The sequence below is a fragment of the Gavia stellata genome, chromosome 10, assembly GCF_030936135.1.
Source record: "Gavia stellata isolate bGavSte3 chromosome 10, bGavSte3.hap2, whole genome shotgun sequence".
NCBI lineage: Eukaryota > Metazoa > Chordata > Aves > Gaviiformes > Gaviidae > Gavia > Gavia stellata.
The window spans coordinates 4,092,490-4,119,560 of record NC_082603.1 but is presented as its reverse complement, the minus strand read 5'-3'; the positions used below and the strand labels follow the sequence as shown (position 1 = coordinate 4,119,560).

Sequence of the window (27,071 nt, the reverse complement as noted above, 5' to 3'; positions counted from 1 at the left end):
TAGAGCAGGACTGTACCTTCCTACTCGTGGCTGTGACCTTTCCCAGAGGCTGTGCAGGGTCCTTGCACCCTAGGGATGCTCAGCAGGGCAATGGCCTGCTTCAGCAACCCTCCTCTCCACAGGACTTAAATAATTTTCTCTTGCTCCATGTTACCTGCTCAGCTTTTAATGCGAGCATCCCCACTAGGCTCCATCCCTGGCATTTGGGGGCATGTCACAGGCAGGAGAGCAGGAGCCTGGCACGTCCCAAGGGATGTGCAAAGTAGCCACAGTCAGTTTGGGAGGGGGAAAGTATCATGCATTTAATAAACTCTTCAAGGAGAGGAAGAGGGTAGGAGCTGAGGAAGAAGGGGGAAGTTTACAGACAGAAATGAAGATCTAGAGGATGGGGATGGACCCAGCCCTCACAAAGCTCAGCCAGGTTTGGGGCAAATTCTCACCAGATGCTTTGGGTCACCACCTGCTTCTTCCTCCCTCAAGGCAAGTGCCCTTCTAGGTGCTGTGGGCTGCCCTCTCCGACACTGGGACGGAGTAGAGCATCACCCCAAGTCCACTTGCTGAAGGGGGGTGGCTTGGGGTGGGTTGCAGCCAAGGGGGTTCACTTCCAGCCAAGGAAAGGTGAGACATGACATAGTAATGCTTTGGCAGCGACGCTTGCCAAAGCCTCTGCTCCCCTTCAGAAATGCCCTCTCCATGATTTTTCAGGGCCAGGAGGAGGATTTTGTTAGCTGGGTTGTCCTACTGCCGGCCTGAGGAGGTTCACCTGCCATGGGGCACCGAGCCGGTTGGGTTACAACTGCCCACTGCCAACCAGGATTCGTTTGGTCATCGTGTCGAGAGGTCCAAAGGGCTCGCACTAAAACTATTTAAGAAAAAAAAGTCCACCTAGATTTATTGAGCGTAAGTACTGTAAGATGACGCAGAAGAGGAAGCCCCTGGTCTGAGCATGCTGGGAGGATGGACCGGGGGACCATTTCCCAGTGACATGCTGGGAGGGGGGTGCTGAAGCCACCTCCCCTCGAGCGCACCAAGCGCATCGCTCTTTTACCGGTCCCCCCTCCCTCCCTGCATACGAGGCGGGGGCGGTTCCCCAAAAAAAGAGACCAAACCGTTCCCCTCGGGGCTGTGCTGCGGTTCCCTGGACATTGCTGCACGATGGAGCGTTGGCGCCGGGGGTGAGAGGCAGACACGGGCAGGAGGCGATGGGGTGGGGAGAGAGATGGAGACACAGACTGAGAGAGAGAGAGAGAAAAGAGTGATGGAGAGCTGTAGGCAGGCGGGACATGAGGGCTGTCTCGCTGCAAGACCTCTGGCACTTAGCCGGAGGCATTGATGTAGAGCTGGCTCTTGAGGATGTAGTCAATGACGGGCTGGCAGAGGTAATCCACGACGTGTCCATCCCCGTGCTGCAGGGCCAGTCTGGGGGTGTGGGGAGAGAGAAAGAGGTCAGAGCCCACTTGGGTGGGTCAGCTGCCCCTGCAAACGGAGGGGCTGGCTGGGGGGACCCCTCTCCCCACTCCGTAGTGGGAGTCCCTCCGCATCACCCACCTGCTTTTGGTGGAGCTGACAACCGACATGGGGTGGTTTGAGTCGTCCTTCACCACCAGAATGTTGTTCTGCAGGGGAAAGAGGAAGAGAGAAGTGAAGGGATGGCGTGAAAGCGTGTGCCTGCCCCGCCAGCCCCACCGCCCCCCTGGCCTCGGGGGCCTGCTGCATGGTGGCCCCATTGCTCGTCCCACCTAGCAGCTGGGAGCATCTGGCCTCGAGGCGTTTTGTGCCCTGTGGCAGAAGTGCTCCCCTGGGTAAAGAGAGGCTGCGGGTCCTCTCGCAGCCTTCCCCGGCCATGTGTGCATCCACTTACTTTGTACTTGCGGAGTATGGCGGAGTGGTTCATGATCCGGTCGGGGTCTGCTCCATCCCGGGGCACCACCACAATCCCGAACTCCCCAACGATCACCTCCATCTAGGAGCAACCCAAAGCGAGGAGAGCTTTATAACCACCGCACGTAAAACCTGCCACTGTCTGCCACCCGCCCCTGCACCATGGAAGCTGGGCCATGGTCTGGATGGAGATAGAAAGTGAATTTGAGGCTATCATCATCTCAACAGCATTTGGCAGAAACTTGGAATTATTAAGGTGTGGTAAGTGGTCTGCAGTGGATGAAATAAGAAGCTATGGGGTTAAATCCTATTACTAGACGTGGAGGTTAGGCTTTAGGGAGGAGGGTGGCAGAAGGAGGGTGGCAGCAGAAGAGGTTGCCCGAGGAGGATGTCACCTCTGCCTCGCTGCAAGGCTTTATGAGCAGATGGACATGTTGGTCCTGACAGACGTCTTGTAGGGTTGGTCTTCCAAGGTTGTTTGTGCCAAGGCTGGTGGCCAAGTTTGCCACCGCATGGGAATGGCTCTCACTGTCCACACCCAACTCGGGTGAGACAAACCAGGCTCGTACGAAAAAGCTCTGGGTCAGCGAATTCAGGCAGCAGGAGCCCGTGAGGTGGTGCTGGTGCAGAATGCCTCCTCTGCCTGTGCTTTGACATCCAATTTTTGTGTCCATTGTGCTGGGCTTCAAGAATTGCCTCATCTCAGATTTTGCAGCCTTTCAGAGGAGATATCTGTCAGCTAATTGTTTAAAAAAAATTAGGATTGAATACGTGGTAACTGATTTTAGAAACGGTTGAGAGTCTCAGGGAGGGGGGGGGTTGTGTTGACTGCCCAATTTCAGCGAAGAGCCAGGGGAGCTTCCACAGCCAGCACCGCTCTGACTGCCGGGAGCAGCAGGCGGGTGGGTAACCCAGCCCCTCTGTCTAGGGCTGGTGCCCTCCCATGAAAATATAGCTTCTTCAAACAGGGACCACGGTGTCCAGGGTGCCAGGTCTCCTGCTGCAGCCCTTCACTAATGGATCGGGGGGGGCACAGAGAGGTGGGCAGCAGATTTTGTCCATTTGAGTTGTGGCAGTGACGGTGCTGAGACGGGCTCCTGTCAGCTCTGAGTTGGTGTTAGGCATCATCTGGCTGAGGAGTCATGACGGTTTTACTTCTCAGTCTTTGTAAAATGGGTAGTTGGAGGAAAAACCTTTTATTAAGTGAAAGCTGTTGATTTGGCTGTAAATGTGTTTAGTTTCTAATGTCTGGCCAACTTTTGTAAGAAGTATCTTATTTCCTACCACGAACCCTCACTCTGCTGGGACTGGCATCTACTTGATGCTGGCTCCTTCCAAGGGATGAGGAGTGGGAGCGCAGCCTTTGGAAATCCCTTGGGATGGGCTTACCCTGCACCCCGGGCGATGTCCTCTGCCTGAACAGTGAGTGGGAGGAGGGCTTGGGTCTGGGGAAGGGGAGGCTGGGTAGGGTTGGGAATTCGGGAGCAGAAGACCCTGTCCCTCAGGCTGCACGTGTGAGGGTCAGGGTTGGGATGGAGAAAGCAGTGGGGATGGTGGGCACAGCTCCTGCCATCCCAAGGAGCTCCCAGGAGCGTGGGGTGTGGGAAGCAGAGGAGGAGGAGGAAGGGAGCCTGGGGAAGAGGAGCGCGGAGGGGTGCCCAGTGGTGGTCACTCACGTCTGCCTCGTTCCAGAGACCGGGGATGCAGAAGGACTCCAGCAGGTCGCTGCCACAGAGCAGTAAGATGCGAAGCTCTGAAGAAAAGAAGCAGAGAAGCTCAGAGATGGGAGAAAACGGGGCTGAGCAGGCACTGCTCCCTGCCCACCCCCACTGCCATCCCATTGCACTGCTCAGGGGGATCCTCTTCTGCACAGCCCTCCCATGCCAAAACAAGTCCCGCTAAAGATCCGTGGTCCTTCTTGCACCCTACTGGTGTCAAACATCAAATACCCCCCACCCTACTTTATTTCAGCTCCTCTCCCGTGCTGCGGGGTTGTTGTCAGCATTGCTACGTGCTGTTCAACTATGACTGTGCTCCAGCCCTGGAGGTGGGGTATCTCCGGGGAAGGGAGTCATTTCTCCGTGCTATGGGCACCCACAATTGGTTTCTGATTTGCTGCAGGGGCTCCAGCCGTGGGCAACGGGGTGAGCCCAGGGACTGCTCAGAGCCCTGGGCATGGCCGTGTTTGCTTTAGCAAAGCTGATGGTGAAGCACCGGAGGTTTTTCTTGCTCATCTTGGAGGACTTCCACGTCATCCCTTTCTCTCCCCAGGCTGGGACTGGTGCTTGCTGACAGCTTGCTTTGAGGGTTGGCTTTGCTGCTCAGCAAGAAAGTTGTGCTGCGGGAAGGAGCTTTCTGCTCTGACGGGCCCGTAAAGATTAATTTATTTGCACAACCACCAGAGGAAAGCCATAAACACACCTGGAGGGGTGGGAAGAGGCGGCTGCATGGGAAGGTGCCTCGCTGGTTGGCATTTCCAGGTGGCCAAAGCCTTTGGGCCAGTGCCGGTGCTAGGATGGGTGTTGTGCCATGCTGTGTGTGAGCTACCCCATGAAATGGGTCTCAAAAACACCAGCAAGCTCCCCATGCAGAGCTATGGGTGATGTACGGTGGTGCCAAGCGTGTGGCAGCCCAGTGGGTCTAAAACCCCTAAAGGGCTTTAGAGAAAGGGGCACCGTGGCTGGTCGGGCACCTGAAATCCCTGCTGTGTGCAAAGCTCTGCAGGGCTGCAGGCGATGCGAGGATGTGGGTGACACCACCATGGGAGGGCAAGTTTGACAGCACTTGGGGTGACTTTCAAGGCATGATGCCATGGCAGGTCCGTGCCAGCGCTGGGAGCTGGGTCCCTGCTGCTCGCTCCCTTATTTCAGACTGCTTGTCTGCCACAAGAACGGGCTCAGGCCAGTTTAGCGCTGCTCCTGTTTCGCCCCTGAGTCCCAAGAACTGGCACTGGGGCAAGATGATCCAGTATCCTTCACTCAGCACCAGATCTGTCGTGCAGCTGCTCCCGAGCCGCGTAGCGCTGGCCCAGAGGAGCCGGAGCGATATGGAGGGGGGCTGCGTACTCACCGATCTCCTCATATCTCATCACCGTCCCCAAGTTGGCATTTTCATCTGGGGGAAGGGAAGCAAAAGAGAGGTAGATGCTGGTGCCTGGCCTAGAATAGGGGGCTGGGAGGAAGGCTGGGGGCTGGAGCTAAAGCAGACCTGGACCTTTCCTCTACGTACCCACAAAGGTGAAGCGCTCCATGGGCGGGCGAACACAGCAAATCCGGCTCAGGCTTTCTCCCACCTTCCCCAGGATCTTTGCTAAAGGTGAAGAAGGAAAATTAATGGGTGAGAGCCTGTGCAACCAACCCGCACAAGCGCTTTGGCCACCCTGGTCCTGCGAGATACTCCTGTGCCCATGTGTAGGAACTGTTCTCAGCATCTCCCCACCACCTCCTTTTGCGGTCTTAACTCCAGAGAGCACTATGCTGTGCCTTGAAGGGACCAGCTGAACAGCTAAAATCACTAAAAAAAATCACAAGCTATTCATTTTTATGGGATTTAAGTAATGCCCACTCTTCTCTGAAGCTACTGTTTCCGTGTCCCACATCCCGCTGGCTCGTGGGGGTTGCAGCCACGTCACCACTCCTGCCAGTTCATCCCTTGCATGCACCCTGTGGGTACCAGGTAGTCTTTCTCTTAGCTGATCTCACTGCCTGGACATCATCCAGCTGAAGTCCAGTGAGATTTCACAGCCATTTTAAGCCCTTCTTGGCTTCCCTTGCTGTGATGGATGCTAAATATCTCCTCCATCACATCCTCATCCAACCCTGGGCTTGATGCATGGAGCCTGATGAGTGACCTGACCCAAAATTAAGACGATGGAGCACCGTTCCTAATGCCTGACAGCCCTGGCTGAGAGGTGAAGGGTGAGTGGTCATCCCCCTCTTCCCTGCCCCACTGCCACCTACCCGCGGTGGGCTTGTTGGAGACGTTGTTGTTGTTCTGGTAGATGGTCTGCGAGGACTCGTTCTGGGGCTGGCCGATCACGGGGGTGATGGAGGGTGTGTTGACGTTGGAGAGGATACAGCCAGTCACTCTCTGCAACGAGGGAGAGATGTAGCTGGAACAGTGCTGTCACTACCTCCCAAAACCTTTACAACCCCCATATCGAGCCTCCAGGCTGAAGGTCATCTTTAGTGACAGGTACGTCCAAGCTCACTTTAGGATCTGCAGTCCCATCGACCTCCCCGGATGGGTCTGGGACTAGCAGGACCCTGTGGATAATGACTCGTGATTAAGGCTAGGGACAGGGGGATTAACTTTTTGTGTGGACCCATGAGTCTGGCCAGGCTGCAGCCGTGCTGCCTGCAGGCAGGCATGGCCCCCGTTGCCTGGAGGTGCTCGTAAATTCTGATGAATAAATAAAAATACAGTGGCTGATGAATCAGTGGTGCAAAGCCAGCAGCTTACGTGTTACCCCGGGAGCAAACATGCCCTCTTCTTGTCCACCGGTCCTTCTGGGAGAAGGAAGGCATCTCCAGGGCCTCCCTGGCTTCGACACCACAGTCCCTGCATGCACTGGACATCCCACCAGGTTGGTTAATGCTACTTCTGTGCCTCCTCTCTGGGCTGCCCGTGAATTTGTATGGTGCTGTTTTATCCATTCCCCGACCTTGGTTTATTTGCTATATTCAAGTGTTGGCAGCAGCCCTGCTCTCGCCGTCCCTGTGGTCACCCGAGGGCAGTCGCCTTCCTCCTCGGCTCTCAGACCTGCCTGGGCTTTGGAGGGACTTTTCCTCCTGGGTTTTGTGCTCCCCAGGGACTTCCCAGATGCTGAATTTTCCCGCAGAGTCACTCCGTCGGGTTCATACAGCAGTTTGGCTCAGGTGCTGAGCGGGGATGACCGTCCACCTCTCCTTCCCCTCAGGGTGGAGCAAGCAGTCGGCATTAATGATTTGGCTTATGCTCACCCCTGCCTTCACTCTGCCTTCACCCCTGCTCCCCTCCTGGTGTGTGTGGGACTGGGTCGGCTGCTGGCTCCGGCTGGAGGGCTCAATATGCTTTCACCATCAGGGCAAGGAGCTCAAAGCGGCTCCGACAAGGTATCTCGCACCTCTTCCAGGTCAGGATTTCAGGCACGTTCCTGCAAGTCTTCTCTCTGTCTGTCCCAGCCGTATTTTGGTTGTTGATGGTGCGAGAGCAACCCCACTCCTGTGCTCTCCCCACACCCTCACCCCGGGTGCTCCCACGGCGCGGGGGCTGCCTCACCTTCATCAGGTCGCGGTGGTGCTCCAGCACGCTGCAGGTGGTCTGCCAGGTGTCCTGGTAGCATTCCCAGGGGTCCACCCTGCGAGGAGCACAGCAAGGCAACAGTGTTGGCCAATGGCCACTGCCTGGACCTCCTGGTCGTGCTACCTCCTCCCCACCAGGCCGGCCAGCAGTGCCGTGAGCAGCCACCGTCGCTCCTCTAGCTCTGCCATGGACCATGTCCTTCCTCCAGCCCTTCCATCTGGCTCTCCCTAATAGCTTTGGGGACCTGAACGTGTGCCTGGACACCTTTCCACTCTTGGTACCCAACTAATAAGCTTTTATTTGGCTGGGATGGAACTACATGTGTTACAACCCTGTTTCCCGAGGGCAGCTCAGAGATGTTTCTGGTCCCATCTCAGCTGCCACGTGGCAATGCTGGGAAGGGGAGAGTCCGTGGGCTAGTGCTTCAGGTGTAGAAAGGGAAGGTGCCACGGCACAAGGCTAGGGTGGGCTGGGTGACTTGGGGTCTCATCCAGACACCACAGACTCAGCGGGGAGCTTGCAAGACCCCCCTGAAGCCAAAGGGCTCCCTTGAAGGATGGTGTGACACTCCTCATCGGTTCTCTGCTGGACTAGGAGAGGGAGGACTCCAGTTTTTACTCAAGCTTTGGCTGGGAGAGGAGAAAGTCCATCCTGGAGCTCTAGCAGCTGGTGGCATCTCCACTTTGCATGCAGGACTTTGCCACCAGAGTGCCAGGGAAGGGAGAGGGGCTGCTGGGGTCTGCTGGTGCCGTGGTGGGTGCGGGCTCTGCCACTCACCTGATCCAGTCAGAGGACTGGACAGCCAGTTGGCACATGGTCAGGCGGTGCCGGCTTGAGACCAGACCCTGCAAGAGAGGATGATGGAGGAACGGTTACGGGAGGCAAGCATCGTGCCCTGGCCAGCCTGGGCTTGCAAACCTTCCCAGGGCAGAGCATCGGGCTCGCTCAGATGAGACAGGCTAGAAGGATTTGTTCCTGCCCACAAAAATTTATTTAAGCTCCTGTTTGCTGGAGGGGAGGAGCCCCTCAACCCTGGTTATGCACCGGTTGGCGAGATTTGCTCAGCACCACCACTCTCAGCCCTGCACTGCAGTGGGGCCAGACCCAGGGATGGTGGTTTCTTGATAAAATTTCTCCAGCTTTCAGGAGAGAAATCTCTCCTCTGCTCATTTGGATTTCCCTCCACCCCAGAAAATATCATTGCCATCCCCACAGTAAAATTGGCTTTGAGATCATTCAAACATAAAAAAAAAACCCTAACACAACAAGATGACCACCACTGTTTTGGGTTAGAACATTTCTCTTTGCTGTCTAGTACTTTGACTGGTTGTAGGGTCTTGCTGCAGTTTTTATCTAAAGAGTGGTTTCATCCTCTTCCTCCTCTCAGAGACTTCCCCATGGTCAGGAGCTGCCCTGGGCAGAGGAGGTCCATGAAAGGACCACGGATGCAGGCAGCGCTGCCCAGCGCTCACCCCTGGCTTCAGAGATACCATCGTACATAGGAGGCAGAAAGAGAAAATGGGGACGACCCACCGTCTTCCCGTAGGAGTCATGCACGGGCGAGACAATGCCACCGATGACGATGAAGCGTCCGGTCTTGTGCAGGTAATCCCGGGCTCGCTCTGAAGGAAAAGGACAAGGAAAAGGGTGCAGAGGGATGCAGCTGGGCTCACAGACACCGCAACGCCCCAGTGCCACCCACCGGCTTTGCCCAATGCCCGTGGAGCGGCTCATCCTGGCTCGGGCAGGGCCAGGTAGGGAAGGCGACCAAGGGAAGGGCTGGCTTCGCCTTTACTGCCCATCTCATTTGGTGCCATCCTTGGTGATGCTGAGCATGGACCTTCCCAGGGACCCCCAAACCTTGCCGGAAGGAGGATTTGGTGGAAGAAGGGAGTTCTTTAGCCAAAGCTAAATCACATTCAGACCCCAAATCACCTTCAACCATCTCAACAGGGCACCAGAGGGGCAGCAGAGAGCCGGCAGCACCATCAAGGGCCGTAACTCCCTGCAGCAGGATAGCAATGCAGACTTGGGGATGGATGGATTGAGAGCAGGCCTGCAGAGAAGGGGATACTGGTGGGTGGAAAATCGGATATGAGCCAGCAGCGTGTGCTTGCAGCCCAGAAAGCCAGTCGTGTCCTACGTGCATCACCAGCAGCGTGGCCAGCAGGTCAAGGGAGGGGATGCTCCCCCTCTACTCCGCTCTCATGAGACCCACCCTGGAGTACTGCATCCAGCTCTGGGGTCCCCAGCACAAGACATGGACCTCTTAGAGCAGGTCCAGAGGAGGCCACGAAAATGGTCAGAGGGCTGAAACAGCTCTGCTATGGAGAAAGGCTGAGAGAGGAGTTGTTCAGTCTGGAGAAGAGAAAGCTCTGGGGAGACCTTATTGTGGTCTTTCAATAGATAAAAAGTTGGCTTATAAGAAAAATGGAGACTTTTTACCAGGGCCTGTAGTGACAGGACTAGGGCCAACAGTTTTAAATTAAAAGAGGGTAGATCTAGGATAAATATAAGGAAGTAATTTTTTTACAGTGAAGGTGATGGGACACTGGAACGGGTTGCCCGGTCTTGGGCTGGTATTTCCAAAAGGTGACATTTGAGGATAAAAATGCTGACGAAGAGTTGCTAAACTCCCGTGGGTTCCTACATCTCACCCAGCCTCCCTCTCCCCACCCCAGAGCATACATATTTGTGCCCCGATGCTTCTCTGAAGATGCTCTTAGAGGAGCAAAGAGGTTTTCTCACCGACGCTGGAGATGGGAAGTCCCATCTTTTTATGCTGCAGCAGCAATACCTCTGTCTCCCCAACCTTTTGCAGCTGTATAACCCACCCCTTTTACTCGAGCTCTCCCGCTGGGTGCACTGCAGCCACCTTGTCCCCCAGGCACACCGCGCCTGTGCATGAACCACGGCACTGCTATGGGGCGCCCAGCAGAAAGCGAGGAGGAAGAGGCTGGGAGGTGCGAGCGTGGGGCAGGTCGGTGGCAGTGGTGGTGGCCATGGCCGGGCTGGCCCTGCCTCCTCTGCCGAGCGTGGGGAGGGTGGTTGGGGAGTGCCCAGCACAGCAGTGCCCGCCCCAGCTGTTGAGACAGTGGAAAGAAAAAAAAAAAAAAAGATAGAAAAGGTAAAAGCAAAAAGGGAGACGAGATTGATAAGTCATTAGAAAGAGCCTTTTTTTTTTTCACCCAAGTGGAGGGTCTAGAAAATAATTTGCCTTTGCAAAGGAAAGGAGCATTTCTGAAGCTAAGGCGACTTCGGGATCCATCAGCCATCCCGAGGTGTCACTGTGCATCGTGTCCTCCAGACACCCTGCTCCAGCCGCCAGCGTTTCCCCAGGGGAGGGCGAGCCGCCCTGCCTGAAGGGCTGGTGCCCTCCCATGCGGCAGCAGTGGGGAGACGCTTGCAGGGAGCCTTCCTCCCCCCCCCACCACCGGCACCCAGCCCCAGCTGGCACCCGCTAAAGCTGATGCAAAGCTCTCCAGCCTGCGTGGGATGGTTCCTGGTTCCCTCGGCGGTACAGCTGCATTATTCCTTGGAAATAAGCAGCAAAGCCAGCTCCTGCCATCTGGGGAGATGTTTCCCCATCCCGGCCGCTCAACGTGGTGTCGGCTGTTGGGGCAGGGGGCCCACCCTACAAACCCATCTTTGCCAAAGCAGCCACATTCCCATTTCCTCTCCAAAAGAAACTTTCCCAAAGAGAAATAGGAAAAAAAGAGGGGAAGGAGAACAGTCAGTGTTTGCCAGATGCAAGCACAGTCGTGATGGGCGCAAAGAGGAACAAGAGTGGACGGGGGACCCTGCTGCATCTTCTGGAGCTGCTGTGCTGAACTGGGGCTCCTGGGCTTTTAGCGGCAACAGAAACACCTCATCGTCCTGCTGCTGGTTGAAAATTAGCCACGGGCTCGTTCGCGCCTGCCAGCGCCATGAGGGTAACGCCAGTTGGGTTCCAGCATGTGGGAGCAGCGGCTGAGCCCTGGGCCACAGCTCGGCATGACGGACAGGTGAGAGCACAGCTTGGCAGGTCCAGATGTGGGGCAAGGGGCTTTTCCATGGATACATCGATGGGTACATTTTTCCCGCATGTTTCCCAGTCAAGTGATCCTCTCTAGGTGGTGTGTGGATGGGGTTGTGCTGTTTAGGAAAGGACCGTTTTCCCGGCGGTGCATCTCTTCGGTTCCCATGTGCTTGCTACTGCTCTGCTTCAGGGCAAAACTCAGCTCTAAAATTATTTTAGAGCTCCCTTGCGATGGCTTGGGATGGATGAGGAGCACTGGTATGGCAAGGGAGGTGAGGGGGCTGAGCAGGGCAGGGAGGTAGGGGTGTCACTGAAGAACCGCTTGGGCAAAATGATTCTTTTTTCCTCCAAATTTTGAAATTTCTGCTAGGGAATATTGTTCAGCTATTGGGTCAGTTAAAAGTCAATTAAGGAACTATAATTGCTATGGACTTTCCCCGCCTCCCCAAGGGCATTGAGTAGCCCCAGGCCCCCATGACAGCCTGGGGGAGGTTTGCCAGCCTCAGTAAGACCTCTTCCTCAGACTCACACGAAATCCTTTCCCTGGATTCCTTCCCAGTTCCTGCGCCCTGAGCGCGCCAGCCCCCAGAGAGAAAAAAACGGGCTTAAATCATTTGATCTGCGCAGGGAGTAAAATTCAATTACCTGAATTAGATGTACCAAAAGTTTCCCTCCCTGCCCTCAAAATCCTGCGCTCAAAGGGGTTAGTTTGGTCTGAACCATATTTTTTCATCTTTGCTGGTTATTTATCCGCTGGAAACTGTGGGAGCATCTCCATCCACCAGCGGGTTTCACCGGGGCAGCAAAGGGACCCAACCCACCCCTGCGCGTGACTATGGCTATCTGTGGTCCCAGTGGTACCTGGCGAAGCACCCTATGGGATGTTGGCCTCGCAGCGCTCACGGAGGGGTGTGCTGCTGAGAGGAGATGGATGTTGCCACGCTTTGTGTCGCCATCAAAATTGTTCATTTGTTCTTTAACCTGCGCAATATCATTTAGAGAAACCTGTAAAACTGATGCTGCCCTCCACAATGTATATATAAAAGTTGGGATCCACATTTTCAGGAGCTTGTCGTCTACCTCAGAAATACCAAACAGAACTTAAATATGCATGGAAAAAAAATCCCCATATTTATTGACTATTAAATCTCAGCAAGGGAAGTATTTGGGCAAACATGCAGCTACAAAGCTGCAGTGTCGTGAACGGAGGGCTGAGCTAGGAATGGGAAGACCTGCCTTCTGGTCCGGCCTTGCCTACAACTTGCAGGGCATCTCTTCACATCCCAAACTGGTCCATTCTCCCTTGTTTTTGGGGCAGAACACATCTGTTTGCTCACAGGGCTGCGTCCATCAGGCGGCTCTGCCCGCTGGCTCACTTGTTTGTGTAACCATCAGCTAAGCCAGACCTTCACAGCCATCAACTTCAAAAGCGAAAGCCTTTAAAAAGATTGCGTTTTATTAAATGACATCTCTAATCCCGTTTGGAGAGGAGCTGTGCCGGTAGTGGGGCTGGCACCGTGGCGGGAGCAGCCACCCTCACTGCCGGGACGGTGGTGGAGGATTCGGGGCAGGTGGCACCGTGGCTTCAGGGTGGCACAAGATCGTGGCATTAGTTTGCAGCGTCTAGATGTGTCCGCACTACAATCATGATGCTGTGTTTAAAGCTTAATTTTTTTTTTTTTTTTTACAGATTGAATCTTCTTAGACTGATGTACTCTTCAGTGACTAAATGGAGAGGGCAACAGGCAGCCGTAGCCAAATCTGTCTGAACGTGTTAGCTCATCAAGCCCTGAGTCTCATCCTCTGTACGAGGCAAGACAAAACTGCTTTAGCTCTTGTAAGAGACCCTGGGGATATTGGTCGTTCGTTCCCCGCCCCAGGCTGAAGTCATAGTGCCTTCTGCCACGGCGTGTGCTCCTGGCACGTGCAGGAGGAGGTGTGGGTCTCAGCATCTTGAAACGACGGGTGATCAGTGATGTGGCTCCATGTGAGGAGCAACTAGGAGTTGGGCTGCAAGGGCAGGGAGATGGGATGGAGGTCATGGCTGGCACAGAAAGGGCAAAGTGGGTAGGTCTCCTGCGGTCCTTGGTCTCCTTCTGCCTTTGGGTTTTCTGCTGTCCCTGGGTATTCCACCGAAGAAAGCAGGACTGTGCATGGTGTGAGGTTAAGCTGAGGAGCTCCATACCCAAGCACATTACTGGTCATTCTTCTTGCTTTCTGGAAACGGGACTCTGGGTTTAGTGGGTCATCGCTTTGAACTGCTGTGGCTGCTCTGATGTTGTGGTGCTTCCTCCAAACCCGCAGGTCCATGTTCTCAGAAAAGACTTTTTTTTTTTTTTTTTTTTACAAAATTTGTTGCATCTTTCTTGCAGAACGTGCTGCTTGTGGGGACCAGGTTCACGGTCTCCCTGCAGACATGGCTAACGCCAAAGACATTGCAGTAGCTTTGCATTCCTCTTCTCATCCATATTCCTTATGGTCAGCTGTCTGCACAGCTCCCAACCTTCCCTCCCTGCCTGTGCAAAGATTTTTGCCTGGACAAGAGTAGCTTTTGGTCTGAAAAGCCCTCAGCCTTGGGAGTCTCTGTCCCGCTTCTCTGCCTATTTGTTGGGTTTCTGGCCCATTCGTTGTCGTTGAGCTCAGCCTTCTGTCACAGCTTCCCAGCCCTTTCCTAACCCATTTCTTGCCTGTTGAACACCTGTGATGTCCAGAGACCATGCTGGACCCTAGAAAACACCCTCTGGTATTTTAATTTTCTATAAGCACTTTATAGCCTGCAATACCAATGCAAGGATGTTGGGTTGGAAGAGAAAAGCTCATTTCTTTTCTGGTTTAAATTGTCCTTAATGCTCCGGAGAGCCATGCACGGCTTTTAAACATTGTTGACATAAATAAACCGCCAGTGATGGACCCTGCCAAGACATGCATTAGCCCACTGGCAGCATGCTTGTGCAGTGGACAGGTTTCAGCCACGGCTCCCTGGCTCCATGCCTCCCGGCACAGCCTCTTTGCAGCAGCTGGTGGTTGACCTTAGCCTTGCTATGTTGGGGAAGGAAGGGACAGGGGTGACACTTGGACCCTTCCCAAGCACTGGTGACACCTCCCTGCTGCCCCAGCCCAGCTTTGCTTGCCTCCCCTGCAAATGCGCTTCAAATATTTTTGGCTCTACCACTTTCCTGAGAGATGATGGTGGGGAAAGACCAATCAGAGGATATTGTCCAGGGCTACAAAAATGGTAAGCGATGATTTTGTCCAGATTGAACGAAAAAATAGCATCCTGTTTCCCCAATAGGAAATCAGTGCTTATTTAAGAGATGTTTCTTTTTGGTGGTTCTCACTGAGTATATTTAATAGCAATGTTTCGGCTCCTCTGGCACTGCTCCATCACATAAATTGATGTTAATGAAATCAAATATACCTCGTGTTCAATTTTTCAAGGTGTAATTTCAAATTGTATTTGCTTTGCCTTGCATCTGGTTCATCCACACCCCTAAGACTTCCTTTTTCTTCCTTTTTTTTTTTTTTTTTTTTAAAGGAGGAATGCCACTGGCCAGCTCTGATTTATGCCTTTCTCCCCACGGGGGATTGAAGCTGCAGCCCACTCACTCTCTGTGCCAGCCCTCCGAAAACACATACGAGGTAGCAGGGAGGCAAGGAAGTTTTGCACAGTCTTAATCGCTCTTCCCTGAGAGCCAGGGCAGAGGAGGGTACACAGCCGTGAGTGATGGAGAAGACAAAACCATTTCCCAGGTGGCTCATTTTCATTCCGAGCAATTTGGCCTCCAACATCCTTGGATGGGAGGCGGGACGCGGCCGCAAGGTGCCGAGGGCAAGGCAGGCACTTTCCCGCTGTCTAAAATACCTTCTCCTGCAGGGGAGAATGACCCAGATATGCCAGCACACTTTGTTTTGTTCTCGAGCTAGCAGCACTTGCAGGACCTAAATGGTGCTTCCTACCCCGAGCCCAACTCGGGCAAGGAGCCAGCAGTTAGTCTAATTGAGTGGGGGGTGTATGTATATACTAAAAAAAAATAAAATTTAAAGATATATATAAAACTCTGAATGCCAAATCAGGGATGTATTCATCGGAGATGTACTCATCTCAGAGCCCAGCTCTCCCGCCTGCCCCAGGGCCACTTTCTCTGCCCCAACCAGCATCTTCACCCACCCATTGCCTACAGCTGCACCTTGGTTAGAACTGGGGAAATCATCGGCACCTCCATTCTCTGGACTTCCTGGAGGGACAAGATGACATTCCTGCTAGAAGAACAAGTCCTGACTGCTCTTCAAGGGAGGTTTCTCTTTTGGGAAGAAGCAGGAGGAGGAGCAGAGAGTGGTTCTTCATCATGGGGTTCACCCTGCCCAAGGCAAGTCTGGGGAGATCCCAGTGTGTCCCACTGACCCAAACAGCCTGTCCTGCCTCGAGCTCAGTGCCTCTTAGATGATCTCAGTCAGGTTCCCAGGAGACTTTTGGTTGGTAGAAAAATCCCATTAAACCCCCTAATGCTTAATGATTTTCATCTCTGAGCTAATTGCTCTGTTACACATTTTTTTCCCCCACCCTGTTATGTTAGTCCATAGCTGCACCCAGGCATTGTAGAAGTAACAAATTTGGAAGGGACTTCTGTGCTAAATGGCTTCGGTCGTTGCTGCACATTTGTTTTACCGGCTTTTCGTAAGCACCAAAAAGCACTGGCCACCAAATACCTCGAAACTTGTGGTGGAAGCAGAGGCTATGAACGGCCCCAGAGAAGTGATGCTGCAGCAGCTGAGCCTCCCACCTCCCAGCCCACCCAGGCCCCCCACCAGCGTCCAACTCCAAGAGCCGCCCGAGTGATGACTAACAAGACTCCTGCTATCACCATCTGTTGACCACTCGTGGCTTCATGGCAGAAAAGTGAGATTAGATGTTTAAAGCAAACAAACAAACAAACAAAAGGTTGAAGACTGAGTCACAGTGAGCTGACCTAGAAGTAGTAGAGCATTTGCTGGAGACCCAACAAGATGGGGCCTGGGCAGGGGACCTGGCTGGTCCCACGTGATCTGGGTTGCTTAGATGAAGCTGTAGAGGAACAGCCTATTTGGTATCATTGAAACTGAAATTTAAATTAAAGGTATCCTATTAGGTGTTCAAGGAACGTGTGGACGAGGCACTGTGGGACACGGTTTAGTGGGCATGGTGGGGTTGGGTTGGTGGTTGGACTTGATGATCTTACAGGTCTTTTCCAACCTTAGTGATTCTGTGATATTTTTTCCCTTTTTTTCAGAACTGGAGTATTGCAAGGGGCGGTGCGTGTGAGAAAGCACACAGGAGCCCAGGAAGAAACCCTCCAGGTCCCAGAGCTTAAGAAGCATCATCTGAAGAAGAGCCTGGCAAAGCAACCCAGCCCAAAGCGCTTTTCCCCCCTGGAGCATCCCACCCTGCTGTGGTGGAGCAGGCAATGCCCATCAGGTGAGCAGCACGAGGACAAGTACGGGGAGCTGCTTCTCGAGTTGAAGCTGCCACCAGCTCCTCCAGGTAGGGACTGGACCTACTTTTTCTGTCAGGCAGGTGATTAGCACAGTGCTGTCACTCTCACCGCTTCTACGGAGAAGCACTATAATTTATTGCCCAGAGATCTCCATCCTGATATCACAGGGAGAGGAGGAACGTGCTCAGCACCTCGCTGGGTCTCACCTGAAGGATGGGCAGCTGAGTCCTGCCAAGGACGACCACCCTCCACCTGGTATTTGACACCCAGAACTGCTGCCTGGGCATCTTAGAGGTCTTGGGCCTGGCGAGGTGAGGGGAAGCATCTAACCTGGTAAAAGCAACTCTTAGCAGATAAAAAGGGATGAAGAAGATGACTTCACGTAAAGAAGGACGTTTTTTGAGCTCCCTCCCACGGGACAGCACTGAAACACCTTGCTTAGAAGCCGTCAGAGAAGGGTTAAGCATCTCCAGGTAAGACAAGTGGCTGTACGCTCGATATTGAAGTGAAAAGTGAGGGGTCGTATACCTTTCCCTGGCTGGTGCATTAGCTGGCTGCCCTATAAGTCAGCATGGGCTGTGCACGCTGTTGCATGGTGCATGGTGGAGGGGAGCAAGCTTTCCTCTTCCAGTGTAGTATTTTCCTTGGTTTTTTTAGAGAGAAATGTGCCAAAATGTGCATTTGCCAGTGCTTGGTGTAAAATGCTCCCCTGAGCACCGGGATTTATTTAAGCACAAATCAGGGGAGTGAACATCAGCGCAGCTGGACTGGGCAGAAAGCAGTCAGAGTGATTTCGGCTGAAACCCCTCTCTCCTATAGGGTTTTCGAGGTTAACAGCTCTCCAGCTGGTGTAAAGCGATGTAAACGCACTGCCCGCAATAAAGCGACATCAGTTTGCAGTGTGAATCTGGCCCAAAGCTGGTATTCTGTGGCTGTATCTCGGCTTCGATGAGAGTCTAAATATCAGGAGCAAAAATAAACTGTTTGGCAAGCAAAGGGAAGAGTGGTCTAGATAGTCCCGACTGCTCTGTTTTGAAATTCTTTTTATTGCCCAGGGCCCACGGATAGAGTCAAACAGGACAAGGGTAGCAGCAAAAGGCACCTGGCAAATATTTTCATTATTCTGCCGTGGTCTTATATTTCTCTTCCACCAGGATGTGGGTGGCACATCTGAAGTAGGACAGGCACCTCAGTGTTCATCCCTGGAGAGGTCCCGGTCGCCATCTCAGCCAGCCATAGGCTGGGAAATCAATGTCACCCAGTACCTTTTTTTTAAAAAAAAAATGGAGGGGGGGGGGAAAAACCCCAACAGATTTCCACGCTTGATTTCCGCTGCCCTAATTTCCCCGTGCAAGCGCTCCATTTGTTTTCATTACCAAGCCGTTGTAGCACATCAAAGGCAGTGCTTTGTACGCCTCGGCGTGTGTCGTGCTGCTCCTTCGGGCTGACACGCGGCGGGATCACAACCCTACCAGGAGCAGAGGATTTATGGTCCCCGATTCCCCACGGAGCAGAGACGGGGAGCATTTGTCCAGTGGCTCTTTGCCTGTCCTGGGTTGCCTCTACATGGGGGTTACCCCCTGCACTCGTCTTTGCTAGCAAAGCATCCAAAGACCCTGGCAGGGATCTGTGTTTGCTGAACCTGGACTGTGTGGGCAGAAAACTTCCCAGTATGGAGATGCAGAAAGGCCAGGGGGAGCTGGTGACGGTGGGGGGTGGCGGAGGCAGCCGAGGGAGGACTTCAGCCTCATGGTGACACCAAAGGGACGGTGCATTCCCGTTACCGCAGCTGTGTCTCGCCTGGTTGCAGGGCTCAGGGAAACCCTCTCTCTTTGCAGATCTATTCCCAAGACCCCCTTTCCCCCGAAAGAAGCATTGACGGTGTCTTTGCACAAAGCAAAGGAGCCAGAAGCAAAGCTATGCCTTTCAGCATCCCCAACCCAGCTCGTGAGATCTCTCTGGGAAAACTGGATTTTCCTACTTCCCTTGCCAATAAGCCCTAGCAAAATGTGATCTCCTTAGGGAAGGCTTAAGCTCAATTAGGGGCTGTTGGATTTTCAATGAAAGTAGAAACTTTTGTGGAGCAGGGGCTGAGCAAGTCCTTCCTTGCCTGGCTCAGAGACGGGCTCTCCACCCATCCCGTGGGGAACTCCTCTGCATTTGCCTCCTTCTACTCCAGCTCCAAAACAGATGTATCCCAGTTCATTTCCTCCTGGGGCGAACCCTACAGTGGCTCTTGAAAATACCTATTTCTCAAGACTCTCTTTTTTTCTGTTGCCAAAATATGGATTCGGCAGTTTTCTGCCAGCATGATCATGCTGCATCCAGCAGCTCAAGCTTGCTGAAGGAAACTGGTTGATGCTGGAAAGAGAGAAATAAAACGTGCTCCCAACCTAGGTTCTTTGCTCCAGGTGTGACTACATACCACCAACTCGTGTGAGCAATGCTGCTTTGGGGGACGGGAGCTCTGCCCTAGACCTGGCTTGTTTTCAGGGCTATGATGGGCACTGCAGACTTTGCCCAGCCTTCTCCCTGCACAGCACCCCAAAAATCCAGCCCTGCTTGGCTGGGTGCCGGTGGTACCGAGGGAACACTTGGATTCAGGGGTTAAAAATGCTAGAGAGGATGTGCTTGTCTCCAAGTCCAGACGTGCCCCAGCTTTATCTCCATCTTAGGCTGACTTTTCTGTCTTAGAGGTTGTTGGGTCTTTCTGTAGCTGCTTTGGGCTCCCTGGTCCCAGGTCGGGGTTAGGGTTAGGGTTAGGGTTAAGGTTAGGGTTAGGGTTAAGGTTAGGGTTATTTGTGCTGCATATTCAACACAGCTGGACTGTTTCTGCTTGCCCCCCAGCCGCAAGTGGTGGGATGTGGTCTCAAACCTGTCTCCGATGCATCTCTACGCCTTCTTCCTCAGCTCAGGGGACCCCTCGCAGCCCCCCTACCTTGCTGCCAGAAGGGATTTTGGAGGCCAGAGCATGCAGGGGTGAGGATGTCTATTTTGGACCAGCTACTGCTCAGGTACACAAAGATCAGCCTAATCATGAGCCGCTCCTACCCGTGTCCCCCACCGCTGCGGTACCTGACACAAACCCACAGCAGCCTGGCAAGGAAAGCCGAGACGTGAGTACCACATTGCACCAGTCGGGAGAGATTAAGTGACTTGCCCAAGGTCACGCAAGAGACGTGGGCTGCCACTGCTGGGGTTTAGCATTCAGCTAATTGACACCCTCGGCATCGCTTGGGCTGCTGTTAAAAAGTATCAGAGAAGATGATGCGAGAGGTGCAAACATCTTAGCAAAGACAAACAGTTTTTAAATAGAAGTGGAGCCCCTGTTTCTTTCTTGAATGAGGTTGTAGGACTGGATTTCTCACTGCCAGCTTTGTTTATAGTCAGTGGAAGTAAAAGAAGGTACGTGGCACATTTTGGGAGGTGGCATTGTCATAGAGACAATGTAATGTCTCACAGATGGTAATAAATACTGATAAATATTTAAGAGCTTATAAATATTTTAAAAGAATCCCTGAGTAGTTATTGATGGAGTTTAATCGGTGCTTGGGAAAACTCCTCCTCTCTGTGGCTCATAAAGAGGAGATGAGATGCTGGAGATGCAGGAAGCCGGTGATAACAGCCATGAAAAAAAGGGTCTGTATGGGGTGCAGTGATGGGAATGTGACATTAACTGATATATAATGGCACCCAAAAGAGCCATGGGCGCTGCAGTCCTGCCGGTGCTGCTCTGTCCTCCCGGCAGAGCACTCAAGAAACTGCAGTTTCAGCATGTTTTGGGCAAGTGCTGGGAGTGGAGGCGTGTCCGTGACTCACCCGCCACGGCACAAGGCTGGGCTGACCAGTTTTGTCCGCCACCGCTTTGAGCCAGGAGCACTTGGCCAGGCTGGGCACGTCTTGCCCTCCCAGACCCCTTCTATCTGTGAAAGATTTCAGCTGTTTGCTGTGATTTCGGTGGCTTGGGCGTCAGTGGAAGCTCCTCTACGGCAGAGCCCAGCCAGCATTAACTTAAAAAGCTGCTGAGCGGTGAGCATGGATGCTACAATTCCCCATGTCCAATAAATCACCCAGAGTGTTACAAGTAACGTCTGTCCTGGCTCTGCCAGGGGTCAGATCCTTCCCGATGCCACTCTGCCTGTGCCGTCTGCGCTCCCTGAGCCCCACCAATGCTGTGTGGAGCAAAGCCGGGGCTGAATCAGGCCCTCCCTGTCCATGCTGTCCTCCCGGAGTCCCATTACCCACCTCTCGCTCCATCGATCGCTCCAGCTAATTACACATTCAGATTTCAGCCCAGAGATGAAATGGAAAGACGAGGCAGCCTTGCAGAGGCCTTGACTTCTTACTCATGTTGCAGATGGCAGAGGCAAAGCCTCTCTCAAGCTCCTGATGAGCTTTTGCTAGATTGGGGGGCGGGAGGGGGAATTTTGCTTCTGGTTGTTTGCCGATATATTCGCATTTAAGCAAAAGGGGAAAGGGTGAGCTGTCGTTCTGCTCATGCATTTCTCCCAGCTCCGTCCCGGGCAGCGATGTTCTCATTAAACCGCTCTGCAGTTCAGTCATCTCAATGAAATAAGAGAAAGTGATTCTTGAAATTCAGGATATTAAAACAACACACCATAAACAAAAAACCTCACCTCCTGCCTCTTCCTTCCTCTTTACTTACAAAACTCCATCCCTTTATCTCAAAAACCTATTTACATGATGCAGCAGACCTCAGTGCAGCTCCTCTGGAAGGGCTGTGTTGAATAATCAAAGAGCAGCCTGCTGGGATTTTTAATTGCTCAAATTTTCTTAAGAAGCCATGCAACAGAGAGTTTTACTTCTGATGAGAGAGTCCTCTTTCATTGTTCTCCATCACAAATGTTTTTTACCCAGATGTTGGTTGGGATATAAACTCTCTTCAATAACAGATGCACGTAGGATATAGGGAAAATTTAATTCTAATTAGACAAAAGGGTGGGGAAGGGAAAAATAGTGGAGATTTGCTGAATGTCAAGATTCACCCTATCTATGAGCTATGTTCTTCTGCGCAAGTCCAGGTCCTGGCACTGTTTGAAATGAAGTGGGTGGGAAACTTAATGGCCAAACAGGTTTAAACCATCTAAGGTACCGAGACTCCCTACAAGAAGGCCACATCTGAGACACTACCGATTTGATTAAAATCGCCTCTTTGCTATAAAACACTTGATAGTGCCAAAAAAATACTTGTAAAGAAAGCCAGGTGCCTCTTAGGCAGCGAAATAACAACATCCCAACCCTTTCATTGGGGGTCACCCAAACTGCTGCCTCTGAACCCAGCTCTGAGCATCCCTGCTGCTCCCAACTTCCATGTTGCTGGACCTCGTGGGCACCGTGCGGCCGGGAGAGGGGAAGGATGGCTTGAAACCTTCCTCTGCAAGGGCAGGGAGATCCCCAATAAAGCTCTGCTAATCAAAGGCTGCTGATCAGAGGTGGAACATGGAATGGAGATGGATCAGAAAGGGTTGGGTGTGATAGGTGACCCAAGCCCCAGAGATGGAGCTGTGTCAGGCTGCTCTTAGAGCTGGGCAGAAATAAAACCACGTTTGGTGAGAAAGGCCATTTCCTTGAAGCCAGAAGTTTGCATGTGAAAGGATGGGTTGTGAGGAATTTCAGAACTTTAAAAAGGCAAGAAAAAATATCTAACGTGACAAAATGGGGAATGTGGGCATTTATAGAAAGGCCTTTTCTTCTACAATTTAAGAAAAATGAATAAAAAGAAAATAGAAAAAAAAATCAATTATCAAAACACTGTGTCTTGATCGACCTGATACCATCTCTCCCCACCAAACCCCTCATGGTTCAGTTTGCAGAAATCATCAGAACAACCCTCTGATTCTGATATATACCCAAGGGACCGGACAAGACCTTTCCCCTGCAGAGCTACGAAGAAACTCACTCAACATCTTCCCTCCAACTCTGGCAGTTTGTTGGCTCCCTCTCTAACCCTGAAACACAAGGAGGGAGAACCACGCAAACCCTGGAGCCTCTGACCTTGCACGGTGACAACTTTAATCCCAGTATTTTACCCAACACTGCCTTCAAAGTGAACTGTGGTTTTTTTGATCAAAAAAATAGGGTTTCTACCTTGCTCTGCAGGGCTGCAGAGCTCTCAACCCCAGGCAGGAGGAGGACACAGTTGTGTTGGGGTTCCCTGAGCTGGGGCAAGGTGGGGAAATGATTTAATTGTCAAAGCAAGCGCAAGCTCGTCAGCTGGAAGAGTGCCAGCACGGGCTTCGGTGCGTTAGTAGGGCTGCGCGGATTAGATTTTGCTTTTGACATTGGTTCGTTGGCTTTCGTCCTTTGGGTGGCATCGCTTGCACGGGAAGGAAGGCGTATGTGAACTGCGGTGAGGCCAAGATGGAGGGAGATGTCTTTTAGGCAGCAAATCCCACAGCTGGTGGTGCCGTGCCGCTCCGCGTGTTCCCAGCAGTTTGGCACTGAGATGCCGAAGCCAGCATGGGGATGTCTTGGAGGTTCCCCTCCCAAGTCGGCTGCAAGGGAGGAGGGTTAAGCATCTACCCTGTGCTCAGTGTTTGTCCGAGTGTCAGTGGGAAATTGAAGTGAATTGGTTTGAGTTTGGGTGTCTGCTGGCCATGCTGGCCAAGGTAAGCAGCTGGGCTCCCTGGCACCAAACAGTGGTGGGGTTTTCATGTGGCTTTCATGCAGGACTTTGTTCTGAATCTTATTTTTCTCCAATTGTTAAGACTTTTTGCATGGGATCTGCTTTTTCTTTTCCGTGCCTCTTCAGGATATAAATGAATTTTCATTTCAGGCTAAAGGCCACTGATGTTCATGTCAAGTTTTAGAAACAACCTCTGCCCTCTTCTCTCCTCCCGCCTTTCTTCCCCCCTGACATTAGCATCCTAAACTGTTTCTCATAGCCACGTAAAGCTAGAAAATACAACTCAAATTTCTGACTCAGAACATACGTATATCTTAAAGCACATCTGATGCCACAAATAACTCAGAGTGTTTTCAGGGCTATGTGGGTGTTTGTCTCAACCCCTTGGTATGGATGGCTGTACAGCACCATATCTCACCTACTTTTTTATTGTATGGTATAGATCTTCTGTTAATTTTTAATTTATATGTATGGTATTCATTTTATGTACACAGACATGAATCAAGCTCATCTGGTGAGCCATAGTGACCCAGCCTTGTCACTGGCAGAGGATGGATGGAGCCCTGTTGCAGTAAGTTCAGCTCCGCACAGACGCGAGGGTCAGCGGTGGGCTGCATTTGCAGATCTGCGGTTGTAACAAGAATCTCAGCTTTCTGGAAACCCAAGGAAAATGATGACACTGATTCTTAAACTTACATGACTGGTGGGAAAAAAACAAACAGTGGGAACCTTTCCCCCACTAGAAGAGACTTCCAAATAATTAACCCATCTCCTACTCAGGCGAAAATCCTACAGGAAAAGGTCGGATTTTGGCCTGAATAAAATACGGTAAGATCCAGACTGAGAAAAATTATGGTTGGCATACAATGGTGTGTCTACAGTGGCATACCAGTGCAACTCTTTTACTTCCTTTTGGCTTAATTAGTGCCATGTGTTAAATAGATAAATCGTATCTCTCTCTGTTAAGCAAAAAATCCTCCTATCTGGCTCACAAAGCCCAAATATTGTCCAAAAGATGAAGATGATACTTTTGCACAAATTCAGCTGTTTGAAATGCAACATTTACAGGATGGAGTACTGTTTTGGTTGGACTTGTATAGCACAGAGCTAAACGAGTAACACAGATTTTGGTTGAGATTCCCATGGCTTCACATGATTATTCATTTAGACTTGGGGGAAGTGTTCCTCAAACAAAAATGAACTGGGATTTAGAAGCTGAATTCTGTGGCCTTTCCTCGTGGAAGACTCATTTGTCCCTATCAGGTATCTCAAGACTTATATTCCAGGACCTCTCCAGGACATAGGCATAGAAAATTTCCACATCAAGCCATCCTCTTTGAGCTAAAACATATCTTACTGAAAGACGTCTAAAAGTCGTAATTTACAGCCTCCAGATGATGGAGAATCCATCAGGCACCCAAGTACTTTTTCCTACTACTTGATTAGCTTCACTCAAAACCACACACCGTATTTGTAGTTTGAAGTTGTGGGGCATCCAAACCTGCTCCTGGCATCTCACCAGTCCCTATTCTGCTGAATAAAGGAGCCCCCTTCCATCACATATCACATATCCTCCGCCAAGCAGATACTTAAAGGCCATGATCAAGTTGCTCCTTACCATCTTTGAGGATAGATCTAGACTGAGCCTCTCTAGACTCTTGCCACAAAGCCTGCTTTCCGGAGCTAAAGTAATTCGTGTTACCATTCCTCCAAGAAGGGTTTTGCTAATGACATACAGGAAAATAATACAACCTTTCTTCTTCTGCTTGATATCCCCCTGCTTATATCTACAAGGATTGCATCTGCCAGTTTATTTACAGCATCACACAGAGTTTGTATTCAGCGGGCTACGTACAATCACTCCTCAGTCCTTGACACAGTCGCTGTTTGGCAGAAGGCATTTGCCTGTTGTGTATATTTGACGTGCATTCCTCCTTGCTGGACATATGACTTTGCATTTGACTTCGCTGTTTGAACAAGCCCTTTTTATCAAACAATCGGAGTCGGGAAGCACAACTGACTCATTACCATCATTAATTCTTATTCTACCCTCTTTGGGGTCATTGGCACTTTTTACCAGCAGGAATTATATGTTTTCTTCCAGGTCGTTGATAAAGATACTGAACAGCACTGAGCAAAAAAAAAAAAATCTCATCAGGAGTCTACTAAAAACGCCCACTGCATACCAACATCTCACTGATCCTTATTTTCTAAATTACATCTTGTTACTGGTTTTTAGTCCACTGAATATGGGCCACATTGATATTTTTAGTATTACTTTTCTCAATCAAAATATCATCTAGGACTAAATAATGTGAATTACAGAAATCTTTTTATCAATAGTCGCTTCTATCAGCCAAGTCCCTGTAATTTCATTTGATTATTGTTTGTATTTTTAAATAGTTCCTCTTGTTCCTTGCTGTTTGCAATTGTTTTTAGCTGAGGGAATAGGATTTTTTTTGAAGTTTAAGGTATATTGGTGCCCAGGACTACATTTTGCTGGCACTTATGAAATGGAATAACAATGTGATTGTTTGCATCTAGAAAACCATAATTTTCTAGCCTGCTGCCCAACTCATTCCGATCTACGAAAACAAGGTCTGACGCAGAAATACCCCAAGCTGATTTCAATTATTTTTGCACTTAGAAACTTATGTACAGCTTTTAGAAACCCCAGGGATGCTTCTCCAGCTGTAGCACGAGACCTTCAGCATCTGCTCCCCAGCCTCAAATCTCCTGCCAGACATCAAGGATGGTTCCTCTCTCCGCGCTCCAAGAAGGGATGTTAGAGGAGCTGATCTTTCTACTTCCATTTTTTTCAGTGGTCTGCAGTGGACACTTCATCCTCACAGGACTCTCCCTGCCCCAGGTAAGTCACTGTTTGTATAGGGATCTCCAGGCATTTCGAGCTTTACCCGAACCGTCAGGATTTATGGCGTGTCAGACTGCTTTTGACAGAGGCTGCCTTTCCTCCATCCCTCTCTCCCTCCCTCCCTCTTGTCTTGCCTGAACAGGCTGTAGCAGTGATTCTGGCATCCCCGTCATTTGGATCATCTCACAGATGCTCCGTAATATCAATCATCTCACACAAACATTTCCGATTCCTTCGACCTATTATCAATCTAAAGGTCGGGTATTCTAATATTTCAATTACCTGCCTATATTTCTGTTCACTTCTGCCATACCTGGCTTTAGCTGCTTGGCCCGGTCCCTCCCTCCCTCCCCGGTCAGAGAGGATATAAAAGTGCTGCAGCGACCGCAGACTCACAGACCCAACGGGCAAGCGGCAGCTTCTTACAAATACCGCCAGGAGCCATTGCCAGGACCGACCCCGGGGGTTTTGTGGGGGCGGGAGCGCGACAAGGTGCGCCCAGGCGGGGGGAACCCCGCTATCTTCGGGGAAACAGAACCCAAGGCTGGATGTCAGCCCTCCTGCTGTTGGCTCTCGCTGTGGCCGGGGACCGAGGCCCGGCTCGGCCTCCGCCCGCGGCGCTTTCAGCACCACCCGCCGCGGACAGCGCCCGACCGGGGCGGCCCCGCCGCTCCCCCCCCGCCCCCGCCCCGCCGCGGCCCCCCGCGAGCGGAGCTGCACCCCCAAAACCGCTCCCCCGCCCCCTCCCCTGGGCCGCAACCCCGCCCCAGCACCCCGCTCCCCGCCCCGCTGCCGGGGGTACCGGCGGGACTGACCGAACATCTGGATGTGGCCCTTGGTGATGGGGTTGAAGCTGCCGCAGGCCAGCAGGATAACGTGGGTCTTGGTGGTCTCCGTCAT

At 51.9% G+C, this 27,071-nt stretch overlaps 1 protein-coding gene across 1 annotated transcript; it reads right to left on the bottom strand.

The window, feature by feature from the left end:
- Positions 1 to 1,316: 1,316 nt before the first annotated feature.
- Positions 1,317 to 27,071, bottom strand: NMNAT2 (nicotinamide nucleotide adenylyltransferase 2). Its single transcript, XM_059822236.1, has 11 exons — positions 26,987 to 27,071; positions 8,698 to 8,786; positions 7,942 to 8,009; positions 7,141 to 7,219; positions 5,841 to 5,970; positions 5,110 to 5,190; positions 4,951 to 4,995; positions 3,558 to 3,634; positions 1,862 to 1,963; positions 1,549 to 1,616; positions 1,317 to 1,419 (listed from the first exon to the last, which is right to left on the bottom strand). Exons 1-11 carry the CDS (start codon positions 27,069 to 27,071, stop codon positions 1,317 to 1,319), a joined length of 927 nt encoding a protein of 308 aa, XP_059678219.1.

Bases quoted from the DNA above. Each gene is read 5' to 3' on its own strand.
- NMNAT2 (XM_059822236.1), bottom strand. From the start codon at position 27,071: ATGACGGAGACCACCAAGACCCACGTTATCCTGCTGGCCTGCGGCAGC. The intron at 7,220-7,941 runs GTGAGTGGCAGA...TGCTCCTCGCAG, and splicing joins CAGTCCTCTGACTGGATCAG to GGTGGACCCCTGGGAATGCT. The intron at 4,996-5,109 runs GTACGTAGAGGA...CCCTTCCCCCAG, and splicing joins GGAGCGCTTCACCTTTGTGG to ATGAAAATGCCAACTTGGGG.